The sequence below is a fragment of the Anser anser genome (genome assembly GCF_964211835.1).
Source record: "Anser anser genome assembly, chromosome: 6".
In the NCBI taxonomy this organism is placed as follows: domain Eukaryota; kingdom Metazoa; phylum Chordata; class Aves; order Anseriformes; family Anatidae; genus Anser; species Anser anser.
This window is the reverse complement of record NC_139726.1, coordinates 36,523,972-36,541,574: the sequence shown is the minus strand read 5'-3', so window position 1 is coordinate 36,541,574 and position 17,603 is coordinate 36,523,972. Positions and strand designations below refer to the sequence as shown.

The window sequence follows — 17,603 nt, the reverse complement described above, 5'->3', positions numbered from 1 at the left end:
AAGTAACATGAGAAAAAAAGCCTACTTATGCTTTCCCTCATCAGTAATGCCATTTAAAAAAAACACTACACAAAATGCTCTCCAACATGTACTGAAGTGATCAAAACTCAAACAAGGTAAAAACTGAAAGATGTCCTGCTTAGATATGATAATATAAAGAGAATATTTTTGCTATTTACAAAACGATCCTTGGAGGATGCTTCTTTAGTAGGGTGACTGGGGGATCACATGACCAGGTGACATTTTTTTCTGATGCTGAAGTATGGACACTTTATATAGAAGAAAGGTCAACAGCTGTTATTCTGTTAAAATACGGGAGGGAAAACATATTTAAAAGCAACACATACTTTGAATTCTAGGTCTTCAAATTCCCAGTGTTTGACAAAATCTATAGCAGAAACAATCTAGGAAAAATTATTAAACTTCTCACCACCGGGGCCAGGGCCAGCAATCGTGGCAGAAATATCAACTGAAATTTAAACTAGGACACTCGTGTCTATTTGTGCCGCTTAATAAATCTAATTTTCATGACAAAAGAATGGCCATCTTTTCCAGAATAGAATATACAAAAATTGCATCATCTAAATGCAATAATAAATGTTTTAATTGCAGAATTTTCTCTCCAAAACCACAGAAAAACAAATGTACAAGAACATTGCTCATATCTGCTGCCCCTGAGCAAGAGCCCGGTTGCTGTGATTAGTACAGCCTAACAGATGAACATCTTCATGCACATGATCAACAAGGCTAAAAGGTCACTATGGTTTTAATTTTCTATAAAACTCATATCTTAACTAGACTTTGCATACATTTTTCAGATAGTACACATACCTTGAAGTCAGCAAATAACAAAGTTAGATTAAAAATCACTCGGTGTAAACTCCTATTCATAATTTTGATCCAAGACAGCCCCAAGTAGAGCAAACTTCTCCAGAACTTCCAGCTTTCCATGTTATTGGGCCCTACATAGGGCTCCTTGGTACAGAGACAGCCTCTGTGAAGGAGAGGAGATTTCATCAGGGTAATGAGTGCAAGACTGAACCTTTGTACAGCTTTAATCATACAATTCCCCCCTTACTACTGGTGTTTCACACCAAACTTACTGTGATTTCATTTACAAATCTTTTTAATAATTAGTTTAAATTTGACTCCCAGTTTTGGAGGTTAATAACAGTGAGTTAGTCAAAGCCTCTTGAGTTTGTTGTGAGATAAATTTGAACTTGTATATCCCCTTCTGTATATAGAGATTTTCAAAGATAATTTTATTCAGCTTGTAACTACCAGCACAAATGCTGATTCTAAATATATCTGCTGAACTCCAAATGACTTCTGTTTATAGAAATAGGACATAACAAGCTATTAAATCTTCCTTACAACAAATTGTCCTATGCCAAAATACTTGCTCCAGATTTTTGAGCTACGGTTTAAAGACTTGGACTGACAACCAAAAGAAAAGTTGTAAGATAGCTAGTATTGCAATGTATTTTATTCTAATATTCTAAAGAAGGACTTCAGTGATAATTTGATTTTAGTTTTAATTCTGCATCCTCACAGGTTTTCAAAAAAATAAAATAAAAATACTGGTGCTTGGAACCTCCATTAAATGATTTAAGAATTCAACATGACACCTTCTTTCTATATAGCATCCAAGTAAATGCAGAAGAAACAGAACACAATAGCAACAACAACAACAAAAAACCTGCATACTTTTGGTGACTCTTAGTACTAAACAGTTAGAAATTACAGAGTCCTGTGTACTCCACCACTTACTTCCCCCCCCCCCCCACCCCATCAGCTCCAACCAGCTCAAGAAGGATTGAGCTGTTTCTTCAGTTTCCAAAGCCTAGAAGTGGTTAGTAACTATTAACAGGTTCTTATTCTAAATTACACACACCTAAACTGTCAGGGAACAACAGAAATTTTGACTGACTAAGTAGGAGTCAAACTCTGTCTGGTTGAAGTGAACAGAAATCCCACAGTACATTGCTTTGAAATAATCTACTTATCACTAGCCATTTTGGGCCAGAAATTTGACAAGAATCATACTTAGACCTACTCCTCACAGCTGAAACCATTTGCCTTTCAACAACTACTTTGCATGAAAGAAACTTTTTTTTTCCTTTGATTTCTCCTGAAGTGAGATGACAGGACTTGTTTTTTTTTTTTTAAAAAAAAACAACAACAAAACACCTACTTAATGAATACAAGAGTGTTCCTCATTCCCCCTTCTTTTCAATTTAAGACAATAAATTCTCTTCTCTTTTGTCAGGAATGGTCCCTCTCATTCATATAGTGGAAACAGTACCAGGCTAATGAGAACAAGGAAAGACACAATCTCTTTATTATTTTACGTCCACTGATATAATTATACCTGACTCAGCTTCCTTAAAATCCTCCAGAAATAACGCAAAACCTTGATTTTCTTACCACAAAACAAATGCTCCTATACAAACACTTTATACAGAGGTCAAAATGGTTACTCCTTGTGAATATTCTAATTTAAACAGGCATTTTAAGTGTTGAAGCACAAAATATTGGTGATCTAAAATATCTAAAAAATGTAATGATTCAATTAATGCTGAGTTACTCCATGCATGAATGAACAATTTGACCTGGGCTTGAATACAGTATTTTAATAATGCAGCTGCCATATTCATTGGTCCCTACATTTCCTGAAAACTAATCTGCCAAATAAGTTATACAGTATTAATCTTCTGTGCTTCCGTTCTTGGAGTGCTGAGTTAGTAATGCTCCACAATTGCACGTCATGTCACTGAAATGCTACATTTTTTTAAAATAACCTTCACAGATATTATAACTTTAACACATTTTAGGCTGAGGAACTACAACTACCACATTTGAGGATCTGAGTGGCAAGTACTGGCTTCTAGGTAACTTCAGGTCAATTTAGGCATTAATTTTTAAACACCTTTATTTAGTTTTTTTTTTTTTTTTTTAAAGCTCCACGTAGTATTCTATCTGTGGTTTTGATGTGTATTTTTTTCCAAGAGGCTGTCAGAACCATAGCTGTTCTGTACTTCAAACCCTTAGTAATGTGATATCTGTCATAAGGTGTACAGAAAATAAATGAACTAGGGTTAAAGCTATTTTCATGTAAAACAAAAATTTCTATGCGTTACGTAAGAGCCTCACTTATCCCACCGCATTGGTACTATTCCAACCTGCACTCATGTGAAGTGTTGGATCTAACAGAGCATGCTCTGACAAAGCTTTACCCATAATACCAAGCAACGACTTGTAGAGTTCAGATGAAATCTGTGCTAGCCTGGGCCCTCAAGAGCAATTGTTTTCTTCTCTTATAAATACAGCTTGTTTCATTTCAGGGAGAAATTACAAAGACAGAAATAACCCTTGAGCAAAACCAAATTCAGTGTTGCTTTGGCAGAGTAATGCAACCCAGCAGAATCATCAGGAAAAGTACTGATGTGCAAAAGGACTCACAATTGATTGACAAAGGACTACAATAACATTGGACAAACATTTACAATTTCAGATACATAAGTGACTAAAAAATTAACTAAGAATTCTCTAACTGCAGATGACAACAGCATTACGGTTAATATCTAATCACAAGATTGTGAGAATGTTCAGTAGTGGGGGACAGGATTAACATATTGCTTTAAAACATTCCATTACTTTCTGCATCTGTTTACTGATAATAAAAGAAACAGCTGTTCTAAATGTAACATTAACAGGTGTAAACCATTCATTTGAGATTTTAAAACAATAATTCTCATCCATTTCCTCTTTAGCTATTTTGAAATGTCATTATGAACACCCCTCCTATTAGCTTACACAATTAACTTGTAATTGTTTAACCTCTTCTCATGTCCGCAAAACATATACATATGGAGTTAGCTTCCTTCTCATTTTGTGCAAAAGGCTCTGTTCTTATGCAGTGAACATCCTGAACTAATTCACCAGATGTGTTCCATAAAATGTTTGGTCACACTATTCAGCAGCTTTCCTTTAACAACTGTTCTATATCAAATTTACTGTAAAAAAGCATCATAATTATGAAGTAACACTGTATCAAATTCACAGACCTAATATCTCGCTATGTGTAGTTAAACTATGAATGATAATTGAGCTTGAAATTGTATATTTACTTTAAATAAGTCCTCCAAATCATCTGCAACAATGTGTGCTTAATTCGAAGCCATTAACAAAAGATTTAACATTTCCACATTTATACTCTCCATAATTTTAGATATGATACTCCATACTTGAGAGAGAGAGAAAATAAAAGCCAATTCTGGTAGGTTTCCATTTGAAAAATGTACCTTAAGCTTCTTACAATGGTTAACCCAACCTGCTAAATGCTGGGCATAAAAGGAAAAAAAATATATATATAAAAAAAATAAATAAATCAAGAATCCTTCAATATTGCCATTGCACCCAGAAAAAATAATTCAGAGATATAGGTTTGTTTAAGAAACACAAACACACGAAACCTTACAAAACCAAAACCAGACCTATTTATGAAAGATAAAACAAGCTCTGAAGACCAAATATTACCACACTTTCCCAAAAAAGTAAATAAATTAAAAAAAAATCTGCTCTTTGATGTTTACTTTCATGAAAGTAATACCAATATGCAAGTAAAAAAGAAATGGAATGAAACCACTCGCATTAAGTTGTGACTGGGGAATTATCAGTTTTGTAACTAAGATGTTGCTTGAAGGTGTTGATTCTATTACTAAATCTTTTAAATATTCCATATTAAAATACAGAAATATAGATGAGGAGCCCAATTTAACAACATACATCATAGATTTTACTGTTGCCAATGACTTGCTGAGCGTTCCTGAAATAAGTTAAACATTCCTCTGTTTTTGCTATTATTCTCTGAACTGCTACTATTCATACTGAAGGAAGAAAGAAATCCATGGAAATACTCCAAATCCTTTCACACACGCTTCTTAAGCAAGGGGAAACGGAAACTTCACTATTAGGATTCTTAATACATTTAGAAAAGAAACATAAAAGATGTTACCTTCATTGCATGTTTACGTATATATGCAGGGAAAATCATTCTTTCTTCAATGAGATTTTCCTGTATTAAAAAAGAAAATTGATATTCCATGGTTTCATACTTAAAGAATACGCAACTTTTCAGAATTTGGGGAAGCTGTAAATGCATCACTGCTGCTGGTCAAAGCGCACAATCGTGAAAATCATGGAAGTCTACACACAGACAGAAGCATTTTTTTTTTTTTTTTAACTACTATTACTAGAGCATATTTTAGCCTGAAAATCCCTAAATTATCACACAGGAACCACCACTAAACTTATTTTGGGAAGGGGAGAAACAACGCACCATTAGAAGTTCCACAAGCAGTAACACTTTGACATGCTGGTGGCTGGAAGGAAGGCACAATGCTCACTCATAGTCAGCCTCAGACCTGCCAGCTAATCGTTTTAATCATCAAATTTGCACAAGAAACAAAATACCAGCAGAGGGCAGCGCAAATACTTCAAGTCCAGCAAGACGCCCAGAGCTGGTCACCACGCTGAGGCGGCCTGCCCTGCCCGCTCGACGCCATCACCTCATAGGCCTGCCTCTGGCCTTTCCTCTAAAGGAAGAGGCCAAGCACAATAACTACGTCTATTCATTGTTTCACATAAGAAGTTAAAGTTTTGCTTTATTTCAAAGAGCAAATGCCACATACAGGTAGGCAGAAGACATGTAGCCCGCACACACTCTGAGGAGAGCCTGGTGAGATTTGTCACTTCATGAAAGGTCTGAGTGACACAAGGCACGGTTGTAATGACAATATATTGCTGGGCCTTCCTTTGTGGGAGCCATTACACCAAGCACACCATTCTGGCTTCCTTTAAACCACCCAATCTAAAGTCATCCCCCGCTCCCATCGGCGAGCTCAGTGCCAGAACAACTCACAGTTTTAACTCACGTGCCCATAACCACAAGCACTAAGGAGAGGAGGTGCCCAGACTTGCTCCCCAAAGCCATCCTGCCAGCACCCAACCTCAGCACAGCCCTCAGCACCCCACAAAGACAGAAAACAAACTGTATGCTCGCCTACCTAAGGGAAATGAAAAGGGGCAGCATCTGTGGCAGCGGACAGCCAGCCTGGCCTGAAAAGCAAGAGGGAAGCCCCAGGGCCTAAGGGCTTGGCCTAAAGCACCTGCCATGACAGAAGTCCCTGGTGCTAATTTGCTGCCATGGCAACTGAGACCAGCTCAGCACCTGTGTAAAATATCATAAATCCCAATTTACCATCCCTTTTTTAACTCAGCCTAGGGGATAGATAGCTATTGAACACTTTTTCCTCTGAAACAGTACTATTGTATGAAAGAATTTGATGCTGCCACTAGTCTCATCAAAGATACCAGTAGCTGGTCCAAAGTAAACAGTTTACTTTTTGGTAAATAAATATTAATCTCATTAAATGCTATATATTATATCAATTACTCTTCCCAACTGACTAAAGTTGGTGTACGTATTCTTTTAAGTTCTACCAGACTTTATTTGGTGATCCATTCTCCCAATTGTCATTGGCATTTCTGGTAGGGCTACTCTTTGAACTCTTTAACAGTTTATATCCAAACAGAAACTTAAATAAACAAACTATAACCTTCTGTATCCAATGACACCCTGGGATCCTGTTTCCCCCCTAGAGCCAAGTGTCACATCTCCTTCCTGTGCCTCCATGCGCCTACTCTCTAAAAATCTGCACTGACTGACATTTACAGCCAACATGTGCCCAATTTTCCAGTCACGATCTCAACCTGTGCCTCTCTCATGGGCACAAAATCCCTCCATAAATTTATCCCAACACATCAAAATCTGTTGAAACCTTTAGCAGCTGGGAAGCATACTACCTGGACCCAAAAGAAAGGTGGCTAACTGCTTGGTCACCCATGTGGTGGCACCAGGCATCAAATGGCCTTTCAGTTAGGCAGCACATCAACCCCCAAAATATCTGCAGGCCTTTAGAGTTACTCCTTCACTGCTATGTTCTAAGACTACATCAAGTATTACAGTAGATATTAAACTTTCTCTTCTTTCAGAAAGACCACTCCTTCCCCACTTACACTTACCTACTACCACACAGCATTCACTTAAGGATCTTGAAGCCTAATACTTCACCTGTTCTCAGCCTGACCTCGCACATACACGAGAGGTAGGAAACAGCAACAGAGAAAGTTGCATTTTCTTGTGCTCCTGCTCCTACCAAGACAGCAACAGGAAGGGAGTACCTTGTTTGCTACTACACCTTATCTTAGATCAGGCCTTTGTGCTATTCTTCCAGGTAATAAATGCTACTTCCTTTTGCATTTAGTGCCCTATATTTTCTTCTATGTGCCTCACAAGCAGAAGTCAGCATGTGTTTTGAATGGAGCAGAAGTCTCAGCAGCAGGTGGCTGGGTCGTCTGCATGCATAATAGAGCAAATGCTGGATTCAGCCTGCCTTTTGCCTGCATGGATGCACAAGGTGTATGCTGTCATGTATTGCAGTTAGGCAATTTCTTAACTTCATTCACTAGTTCAACATTGGTTGAAACACAGCACTAAACCAGTAACTTGCATTTTCACTGTGTGCATTTACTTATCTGCTCTGATATTCTCATCCACTAACTAGATTACACTTAAGCCTTTTAGCAACCTTCTAACCACTTATCTAGCAGTCAAAGAAATACTGAAAAGGTAGGTCTAACTCTCAGTTTGCTAATGCCAAGATTTGCTATGACAGAACAACTGGGGACAGACAAAATTTCAGGTGACCTTTCTTGAAACTTTTAAAACATACTAATTCAGAGACAGTGCAGCTACTATGCACAGAAGGCATAATGTAGTAACTTTATGGAAGTAGCCTACTACTCAAAATACAGGAGAAAACACTACATTATGGAAGGAAGAGGATGAACAAGTTTACCAGAATCAGCAGCTCTTTATATAGTAGACTTCTCTCTAGTTATGCCACATTCTCCTTAAGTGAGGACTGTTTGTGCTTCTCGTTCCCAGTTTATGTACAGCACTGTACCAACACATATTGACACCTGCTTTCAGTGCCAACCTTTCCAACCTGTAGTTGTGACTCTGATCCTTTCATCTTTTAAATTATTTGCCAGTTTTTGATGACCTAAAGCTGTAAGTGTAGTGTACTTCTAAGATTCACACCTTTGTAAACTAAGGTTAGAAATATTCTGAGTTATTTGCATTAATTAGAGAAAAGCCTTTTGAAGACTAGGACTTTAATACCCCTTTACACAATCTAGCTATTTTCAAACAGAAATAACACTATGAATGTGTGGTAACAATACCTGTACAGGGCAATGCCAAATTTAAATAGCTACAGCCACCTGGCTTCCTTTAAAAATTCTCATCTCCTGTCATAGTGCAGTAAGTTTTGCCAGGCTCTGATGAAAGCAGTTTCTAACCACTTCATATCTAAAATATTTTGATATACTGTTATTTTCTAAACATGCAGCAATGAGGACAGAATCAAACCAGTTGAGAATATTGCTTTAATAAATTCTTAAAAAAAAAAAAGTGGAGTTGTTTCTCTACGGTATTAATTTATTCCCATTTGTCAAGTAGCATTTGAATCTGAATCAAAAAATTCCAGAAAGTGAACTTACAATAATAAAAAGTCATTATACAAAAGCTTTACACAAAACATTCTGAAGTTACAAAGTAACGATCAAAATTAAGTAAGAGAAAAATGATCCCAAACAAAATGTTCCATTTACTGAATAAATTCCTTGGAGTTGTGCTTGTTAACTTCTGGAATATCTGTTAAGTGATGAAAAAAAGGACGACCATGAACACAGCCTTTATTTTCCCTTCCAAGCTGTTGCTTCATCCTGTAAATTGTGTTTTGTACATCTTCTTTTGACAAATGTAAGGGCAGCTGCCGAGCTAAACGCACTGCTTCTCCCTGTGGAAAGGAAAAAAAAAAAACAAAAACCCAATAGTTTTAAAGTACCACTTTGTAACATATTAACATGAGGCTACCAGAAAGCAGGAATTAAGCACTCACTGTTGAAAGGTCACTTTTCTCTTTTCTGCTGATATATTCTGAACATTCTGAATCCCAGAAACTCAAATGGAACTCTAAACATATCTTACTGGTCATTTCATGCACTTCTACAACAGAGTCACACATAGTCAGTCTCCTGGTCATGTCTGTACTCTTTTCTTTCTTTTAGGGTCCACTTTTGCAAGATGCTCAGTGTTTCTGAATATAAGATTTTCTGTTGGCAACAGTATCAACTGAAGACATTTATCAGTTCAAAAGACACACTGTACACCACAAGATAAAGAAGTAGCAGAAATTAAACAGCTAAACAGTTTTTAAAATAATACAGTGAAATTTTAAATCAATGCTGTATTAACTATAATCTACTGCATTCAATTATCTCACAGTACTAGAAAGCAAAAATGACTAGTTACTAAATACAACTACTGAAGCACCCATCCGCAAAGAATCAGACAACTTCCAAATGAATTTGTCAGACAATTTTTGCTTCTGGGTCTACCAGAAGATGGTAAAAGATGAGGACATGCTGACTGCTCAAACATGAAACTCGTGACAGAAGTTGCAATTCTGCACATGACAGCAAACTGCATTTCCAGTGTTTAGCCCACCAGAATGGCAAGAAACACCCAGTGCTTATTTTTAAAATCATTTTTTCATGATTGCAAGCCATATACTTCCTAGTAAACATGCATTTTCCAGCTACTTTTATTGCTGTATGCACTTCCTCTTTCTAAGTGCTCCTCACAGGATCAAAAATTGTTTTTAATAAAGCTTCCTTTGATAATCTCTTAATATGTATCTTTATTATTTATATATATACACACACCTTTAGGCACACACCTCTCTTCTGAACACCAGCCTTCATACAAACCAACTCCATCCCAGTCCATCTGACTAATAAGTATTTGTAAGTAGAGGAAATAAAGCTTCCACCTTCAAACCAAGTTACATTCCTGTCTCAGTGCTTAATTCACCCCTTCTTCAAGGGTGCATGAGAATGGTTCGGTAATACACAACAGAATCACACTTGCTCCAAAGGCAGCTGTAAACTTACTGCCTCCAAAAGACAGGAAAAGATTTGTATAAGTAATATTTAAAAGGTAAAGTATATATTCTGTGTAAATGCCCAAGTCCCACTCAGTAGACTGATTCAGGAAAACGTATTGGCAATTACTTAAACCAAGAAAAAATTGAGCATGTACTTTGGTATTCTTTCTTCACAGATTGCTAGGAATTGGAATTAAGGATAGCATTAATGAAACATCTAGAAATAAGATAAAAAATGATCGAAAACTACTCTTGTTAGTTATTCCAGCTTTAACTAATACCATATGTATTAATTGTATCTGAAACTTCATGCCTATTATTGTCTCTGAACAGACAAGTTCATCTATTTGCATATCAGATATTGACAAAAGGCATTCCAGTTCCAACTGTTGCACAGTAACTTCTGAAAACAGATTAAAGATTCTTTTATTCAAGTACCATACCTCTAGCTGCCTATGAAAAATACTGGCTGCTGGTGAAGAACACATGGTTTCCTCTGCCAGCACACAGCAGAACTTACTAGTGCACTGAATGCAGTAGTCTTCTAGGACTGTCAGTTGTCAGCATGTGCTTCCTTTAACTGCGGAAGTTATTGATGTTAACTAAATACAAGCATTTGCAGAAGCATATGGATTTCACTGCATGTGAGACTTTATTTTTTTTTTTTAACTTCCATGTCTTAATTCCAGTGACAGCTTGCTTTCTGGCAAGGAAGTCTCCCTTTGTCTCTATCCTCTCTTTGACTGAGTCATAGGAATTTTTCTTTGAGTGGAAATGGTGTACTTTCTGCTTTTCAGGACGTGTATCTCATTGAGTTTTACATGACAATTAAGCTTCAGATAATGCTTTTCATAAACTACTATTTTAAATCATTTTATCATTTCTTCACAGATTTATTTACAAAGGAGTAAAAGCTTGAAGACTTCTGGATTCAACTGCTTGTAGAGTTTGTAAGCAATTTTATGACAGTTCTGTATTCTAACATGGAGCCTTTCTAGTCTGAAAACTGCTTAAGTAGAAAAATTTTGTGAACTTAAGTATGTATTGGATCACATTGGACTGTTTTGCAGTATGACTGATGGAAGTATTTAGGTAAGCAATGCAGAACTCATACACCTCAAAGAAGATCTGACGTTCTTTTCAGAAGTAACTTCTGTGTAGAACAGAACTACATTACTTAAAAACTGAAGAAAGATTTGTCAAGCTGTTTAAGGACTTACTATAAGCTTAGCTGGTCAGCACTTACTAGCAAATTGTTACGTCTTACCTCCAAGTAATTTAGCACTTTGAGAGGCCTACATTCATATACTTCCTTTGCATTCCTATTAACTACTGCATTCAGAATTTCTTTCAAATCAGAAAGACCATAGTATGACAGACAATTAGCCATTCCTTCTATTTCCATATGACTCTCTGTAGGTGAAGCACCTGAAAATATGAAAACAAAACAGTAATTTATACACAGCTTTGATTTCTATTCTGGAGCAATGCAGAGAAAATTAAACAGATGTAAAATCGCTTAATAAATTAATATAATAAATTCAATACAACTAGGAAACCTTTTTGTCATCCTTCTCTGGAGTGAAAAGCATTTTTTTGTCCAAGGTTTCACAGTCATGATGCGTGCATATTGACATCACAAACACTTCTGTTTATTTTAATTCAAATCCTAGCTGGCACTGTTTAAATGCTTAAAGCATTTTGCAACATTCCCAGTCTTGAGCATAGCTTTAATTAAAATTTATTTAAAATTAAAACTTCCACAGCTTTTATTAAAACATACATAAAATTGAATTAGAAGCTTGTAATAAAATTCAATTTAGTTTGAAAAAAATAAAACAGCGTTGACACTACTTCCTATGGAATTGGTTTAAACATCTGTACAGTTCAAGTGCTATCAGAAGGAAGTTCTTAGGCACCCAGCTCATGTATAAGAGACCTTCAGTGCTCATTCATAGCGTGCACAGAAATCTCAACCCAACCGGCATGGATCCCCTCCCTTTTCCTCCACCACAAACTTAAGAAATAAGAACTCCACAGGAAAAGCATGGAAAAGTACAATTCCTAACGAAAATAAATCCACTCTTATGTAATGGCCCAAGGTGGGCTAAATTACATTCAGCCTGGATCACGAAAAAAGTCAAAAAAAAAAACCCCAACTTTTGCAAAGTCAAAAAAGCAGGAGACAAATAGATTTGTATAAACAGGATTAAACTAAAAAACTGTGGTAAGGGACAATTCACATTCCTAATAAAGACACAGGCTAATACTAGGAACGATCTGAAAGATTTTAGAAATGAGAAAACACATATGTGCAATATAAGTCATCACAATGTACTTTTATTAGGTATTGGAATGAGATTGTTATACACGACTGGGCACTGTTTACTTGACAGTCATTAAATGAGTCTGTAGGTCAACAGAAGGACTACATAGGTTGAAAACAGTTCTCTAAGTATGAGTGTGTCACCAGGTAAATAATGTTGGATTTGTTTTATGCTTCATGGCCTTGGACCAGAGTGGGAATTTGATACAAGGAACTAAAAATCACATAACCTACTTCCAGCTATATATTTAGCACCACTTCAAATTTGAAGCTTTATTTCCTTTTTCACCCAGCATTGTTGTCCTCTTCTTTTTCAGGCTGTCTTTCCCTAATCTTGGCCAGCAAAACCAGACATTTTTTATGTACTGTTGTAAGCCTGTGATCAGAATCAGCTAAAAGCAAAACTTTAAACTACCTGAAAGGTTGCCAGTTACTAAAGGTGAGATAAGACCATGTACTATGCCAATATTTCCCCATAAGAAAGGCCGCAAGAGACAGCATCAAAGATGAAGTCTGTTCTTAATCTCCTCCAGCTCTTTTCATTTTTATGCAAATTTTGTTTTAATGAAAGCAAGACTAGATTTGTGTCACTGTTCCAGACCACTTGCTGCTTTCTCTCTACAATAAGAGCATATCCTATCTGATGAACCTTCAATAGTTCTATATGCTCTTTATGCTACCAATGACAGGATTTTATATGCTCTATAGGCTACCAAAGTTCTATATGCTAACAAAGACAGGACAAAGAACTTCATTAAGTTTCAAATGTTAAGATTTTCAGTTTAAAAGTTTGTATTTCCTCTTAAAGTCTCACGACAGTGAGTTCCAGGATTTAGTAAGCATTTTTTTAAGCAAATCCAGTAAACTAGTCAGATGTGCTTGCTTGTAAGACTGCTGATGCTCAAAACTTTTTATTTTTACCAATAGCAATTTCTCTGTATGCCAATTTTGACAGTCAGATTTGACTTCACAATACTTTTCACTTACTTGAAAGTCAGATGAGACTTTAAAGCAAGTGTAACATAAGAACAAACAATACAAATCATGAAATTTCCTTCTTTAGTACTTCTGTTTGTGTATCATTCTCCTTTTCTGCTTACATTCTTGAAACTGAAAAGTAGTCCATTGCATGCTGATTAACATATTTATGTGCAAGTCTTTGCAGGAACTCAGATATTGGCAACATCTGATGATATAAGCAGATGTCCAAACCTCAGTGTACTTGTAAATTTTTGACAAAATATACATTAAGATTTTTGAGTACTCAAACAGCAGTCTTCAAGCAGTTTCCATGGTAATTTCTGTGAAATGCTCTGCAAATTCCAAGGAAAATATGTCAGTGAACAAATAAACTAGTTTTCAACTGACTAAAAATGTGGATTTCTCATTGCTACAAATTTCCCCTTTTTCTGTCCAAACAAAACATTTACAATCATCTTTGGATAATTCCTTTTTGATGGCCAGGAAAAATTGTTCTCTTCCAGCTGCCACCTAGATTAGGTGACACTCTAAGACTACCTAGCTGACAGTCTATGATCGAAATCAAGCTGAAATAAAGTAGCAGCATGATTTTCCACTGGTTGGTTACAAGAGCTGAGGCAGCTCATGTTACCAAGGAAGATGGGTTATTTGCCTGTTACTGCTCTTTGAAGCCTTGTAAGCACATTCTTTGCATATACATAGGTTAGATACACATATTCTACTAAGCATACAATACAGCATGCCTTAGGGCATGACACTAGGCCCACTGTAAAAATAATAATAATAAAATAATTAAAAAAAGGGTAAGACATGGTCCCTGCTCCCAGTTCCTTTCCATCCAAAAATTCATCCTGTCATGAAGGAAAGAGGCAGACGTGTTGTAAAGCTCCATATTCCAAAAACACGTTAAGAACTGGATGGAAAGTAATTCATCTTACTTCTTGAAATGCTCTTCTGTATATAGGGATCACTGCAAGCTACACCCAGCAAACAAATGCCTGGAAGATCCCAGAGTACTGAGTTAAGTAAAAGCAAACAGACTGCTCTCCCAAAGGTAGCACCACTGGAAGTCTCAGTAAGGCCAAAACATGAGGGGGTGGGATGGCAGTGGAAGGAGGACTGGAGCTCAATGTCACAGCTCTGCAGATCACAACAACTGGCACGTTCCACAAAGAAACCATTGATTTTGCCTAACTCACATATTTACAGCAAGAAGCTTTTTCTGAGCTATTTCACAACATGTTTTTCACTGTCAGCTATCCAGAGAAAAATCTAGTTAAAAACTCCTTAGACTGCTGAGCAATCACTATAAGGAGAGACAAAGAGACTTTATGAAAAATATTGGTCTACCAAAACAAGAAGATATGACACGTCCAATGCCTAAGATACTTAAAACAGCTTTCGTTGCAGTCAGAGTCTAAAAACAATAAAAAACAAAGCTAAATGACATTCTTGTCTCACAGCAAAGGAGTATTCAAAGGACAGACTTAGCCTTAAATGAAGGCAACACACGAGTAGGGCCTGAAACTCTTGTACTTCTGTAAAAGTTGCTATCCAAGGGCTGCACTAGTGAAAAAAGGATAACGTTGCCAAAAGCTGAAAGAGTTTTCCTGCTAAAATGACAGAACAAGATCAGAACTCCATGTGAAAATGAGTCCTTGATAGGAAGAAAAGTCCTAATTAGACCATTCAAAACCCTACGAGGAGAAGTCAGAGAAAAACATTTTGGAAATATAAGGCTGATGAAATTGAAAACTAATCATTTAGGCAAATAAATCAAATAAAAAGTTAATAGCTTTCTGTTACTAAAAAAAAATAAAAAATATGTATGATGGAAAAAAACACAAAACCAGTCCAATTCTAACTCCAAAAGCACTTCAACATCCCAACTTTAAAGTGGCAGGAACTGCCCAAGTACAGTGGCAGAAGATCTGCCACTATTAATAATGGCAGATGATTTTCCCAACAGAAGACACAAAATTCCAAAATGAAAACTTCCTTGACCACTGGTTTGCCAGCAATATTGGCAATGCTCCACCTGAAGTCACGCATTTCAGTCTTCCTGTCCATGGGATCAGAAGTAAATCAGATGGATGCTTTGGAAAAGAAAGCTCTAGGGAGGGCCTACATGAAATCATCTTGCTTACAGAACACAAAAAGACATAGATCTCTACAAACCTCTAAGATGAGGATGTCCCAGAAATAGTCATTAAAATGCTGTACATTACAATCGTGTCCGATCACTCTGAAAGTCCCCACATGGTGAAGAGCTTTGAGATGAATGGTCTGTGCACCAACTCCAGAGACTGACTGTCTTTCTGCATGGCCAGACTGGTCCCGCATCATCCTTTAAATGTGATATGGTGGTGGCACTGTGCCATTAACTTGCTTACTTCGTCTCATGATACCAGGTTGAAAGGCAAAGCAAGCGTAGAACTCACGTGTGCTGACATGAGGACTGGCACCACCTGCAGATGGTGCACCTTGAGCCTTCAGATCAGCAGAAAGAGCCCCACCAAGCCTGTAAGCAAGCAAGTGAATCACCAGACGGAGGAGAACGAGGAGGTGAACAAAGTGGCATTACTTTACAGATGTTGTCTTCTCTTATGGCTCCTGTTACAAGGTTGCCTGGAAAACTCCAATATTGCACCCTGCATGGAGAATTACTGTAACAATAGTAAGACAGCGATCAGTCTATGATTTTTGTCCGCAATTTTGGGACATTTACTGTCCCAAAGGCATTCAGACTGCCCTTTGAAGGGGTATGAAGTTATCAGAGGAGTTGAATAAAGTCTGTATTAAGAAACACCAATCAAAAGAAGATTCAAGAGAGCTAACAAATTAGGTGATAATTGGTCAGAAAAAGGAAATTTTTATTGAAAAAAAAAAACACAAACAAAACCCAAACCACTCTTAACCCCAGGATTAAAAAGGAGGCCATGCATTATTGGCTATTAATAATAAATCAATAAATCAACCATGAGTCAGAAAGGGACATCTACCACGGCCATATCAAGGCTGAAGCGCCCAAGGGAAGTACAGGCTGTTAAATACACTACAGTGGGTCCCGATAGCAAGAGAGAATTGATAGTTCAGTTAAGAAACAGCAAATACTAGGACTGATCCAATCTGGCCAACAAGTTTGAGGAAAAAATAAGGTTTTCAAAGGTACGCACACACAGAAGATGGGATTCAGGTGTGCTACTATGGATACTGCTCCAGTGAAGTTCTCCAGCTACCAGGGGTTAAGTGTGCATTTACATTCTGGGCACCCCTCCACGAACAGCAGCAAGCTGTATCATCTACCCTGCGAAGCAGCAACCCGTCCCAAATAATTAACAGTATGTACCGAAGAAAAAAACTTTTCTGAGACAACTTCTAGTCCAAAAACATCTAAGCAAATGTCCCCTTTATAGGCTGTGTATGAGTTTTTAAACAAACAAATCAAACAAAGACACTGTAAAATGTTTTATGAGATGAACTTGTACTCGACGTTGAGAAATGCTACATGAATATTCAGGTGTAAGTTGGACAAAACATGCCTGGTCTGCAGGTCACTTTACGTAAAGATTAATGCAAGAAGGATCTAGAAATTAAAGAGCTCCAAACTACAGAGAAATTTCCAAAAAAGGGCAGGTAAGGAGTGTTAATAATTAATATCTGTGTTCCTGAAAAACAGATTTAGTAAGTGTTTGTAACAGCAATAGTTTGCAGCGTATTTCAGGAGGGAGTTTAATACAGAAAAAAGAGGAACTGATGAAGTATTAAGTAAAAATTCTTGGGTCAGTTGGAAAAAAGGCTGGGTGAAATTCCATTTTTTCCTGGTATTTCTACCTTCCTCTGCAATGATATGCTCTTTTAAAACCAGAGGCTGTAACTGCCATAATGTCATCAGCAGAAGCTTATAAACATGACTGACAAGCCTCAGATGTTATTAACATTTCATTCAAGTAGTTAAAATATAAGACTAGGACAAAGAACAGAATTAGATTCCCATTCTTCATATGGGCTGGCCATATAGTACTGATCAAGTCCATAACTTACCTACCATGGTTCCTCAACCTGTATAGCACACACAAAGCCAATGGAGTAGCGTTCATACTTCCACTAACTGCGATCCAAATGCGAACAAGTTTCCTCACAAGACTTCATATTCTTGATTTTATACAGTTAGGGACATCATATTTGAAGACAGTTACTTACTACTTCCTGGTTACTAG

The 17,603-nt window shown here is 36.9% G+C and overlaps 2 protein-coding genes across 15 annotated transcripts in view; both read right to left on the bottom strand.

Moving 5' to 3' along the window:
- Positions 1–7,080, bottom strand: part of LOC310902056 (small membrane A-kinase anchor protein) — a 74,432-nt gene extending 67,352 nt beyond the window's left edge. For 5 of the 6 annotated variants that reach the window (XR_014586426.1, XR_014586427.1, XR_014586428.1 and 2 more), the window contains exons 1-4: positions 6,621–7,080; positions 6,069–6,232; positions 5,018–5,077; positions 832–994 (exon numbers count right to left, since the gene is read on the bottom strand). The gene's annotated coding sequence lies outside the window, so the exon portion shown is untranslated. Of the gene's footprint in view, positions 1–2; positions 303–831; positions 995–5,017; positions 5,078–6,068; positions 6,233–6,620 lie in introns of those variants that run through there. The other variant, XR_014586430.1, reaches the window with a different exon arrangement.
- A 1,420-nt stretch (positions 7,081–8,500) lies between these two features.
- PMS1 (PMS1 homolog 1, mismatch repair system component) overlaps positions 8,501–17,603 on the bottom strand; it is a 45,935-nt gene continuing 36,832 nt past the window's right edge. For 6 of the 9 annotated variants that reach the window (XM_083842881.1, XM_083842883.1, XM_083842880.1 and 3 more), the window contains 2 exons: positions 11,344–11,504; positions 8,501–8,927 (listed from right to left, as the gene is read on the bottom strand). In XM_083842881.1, the coding sequence (XP_083699007.1) occupies positions 8,736–8,927; positions 11,344–11,504 (353 nt within the window). In that variant the 3' untranslated portion in view covers positions 8,501–8,735. Of the gene's footprint in view, positions 8,928–9,029; positions 9,244–9,265; positions 9,293–11,343; positions 11,505–17,603 lie in introns of those variants that run through there. The other 3 variants (XR_014586420.1, XR_014586421.1, XM_083842884.1) reach the window with 3 other exon arrangements.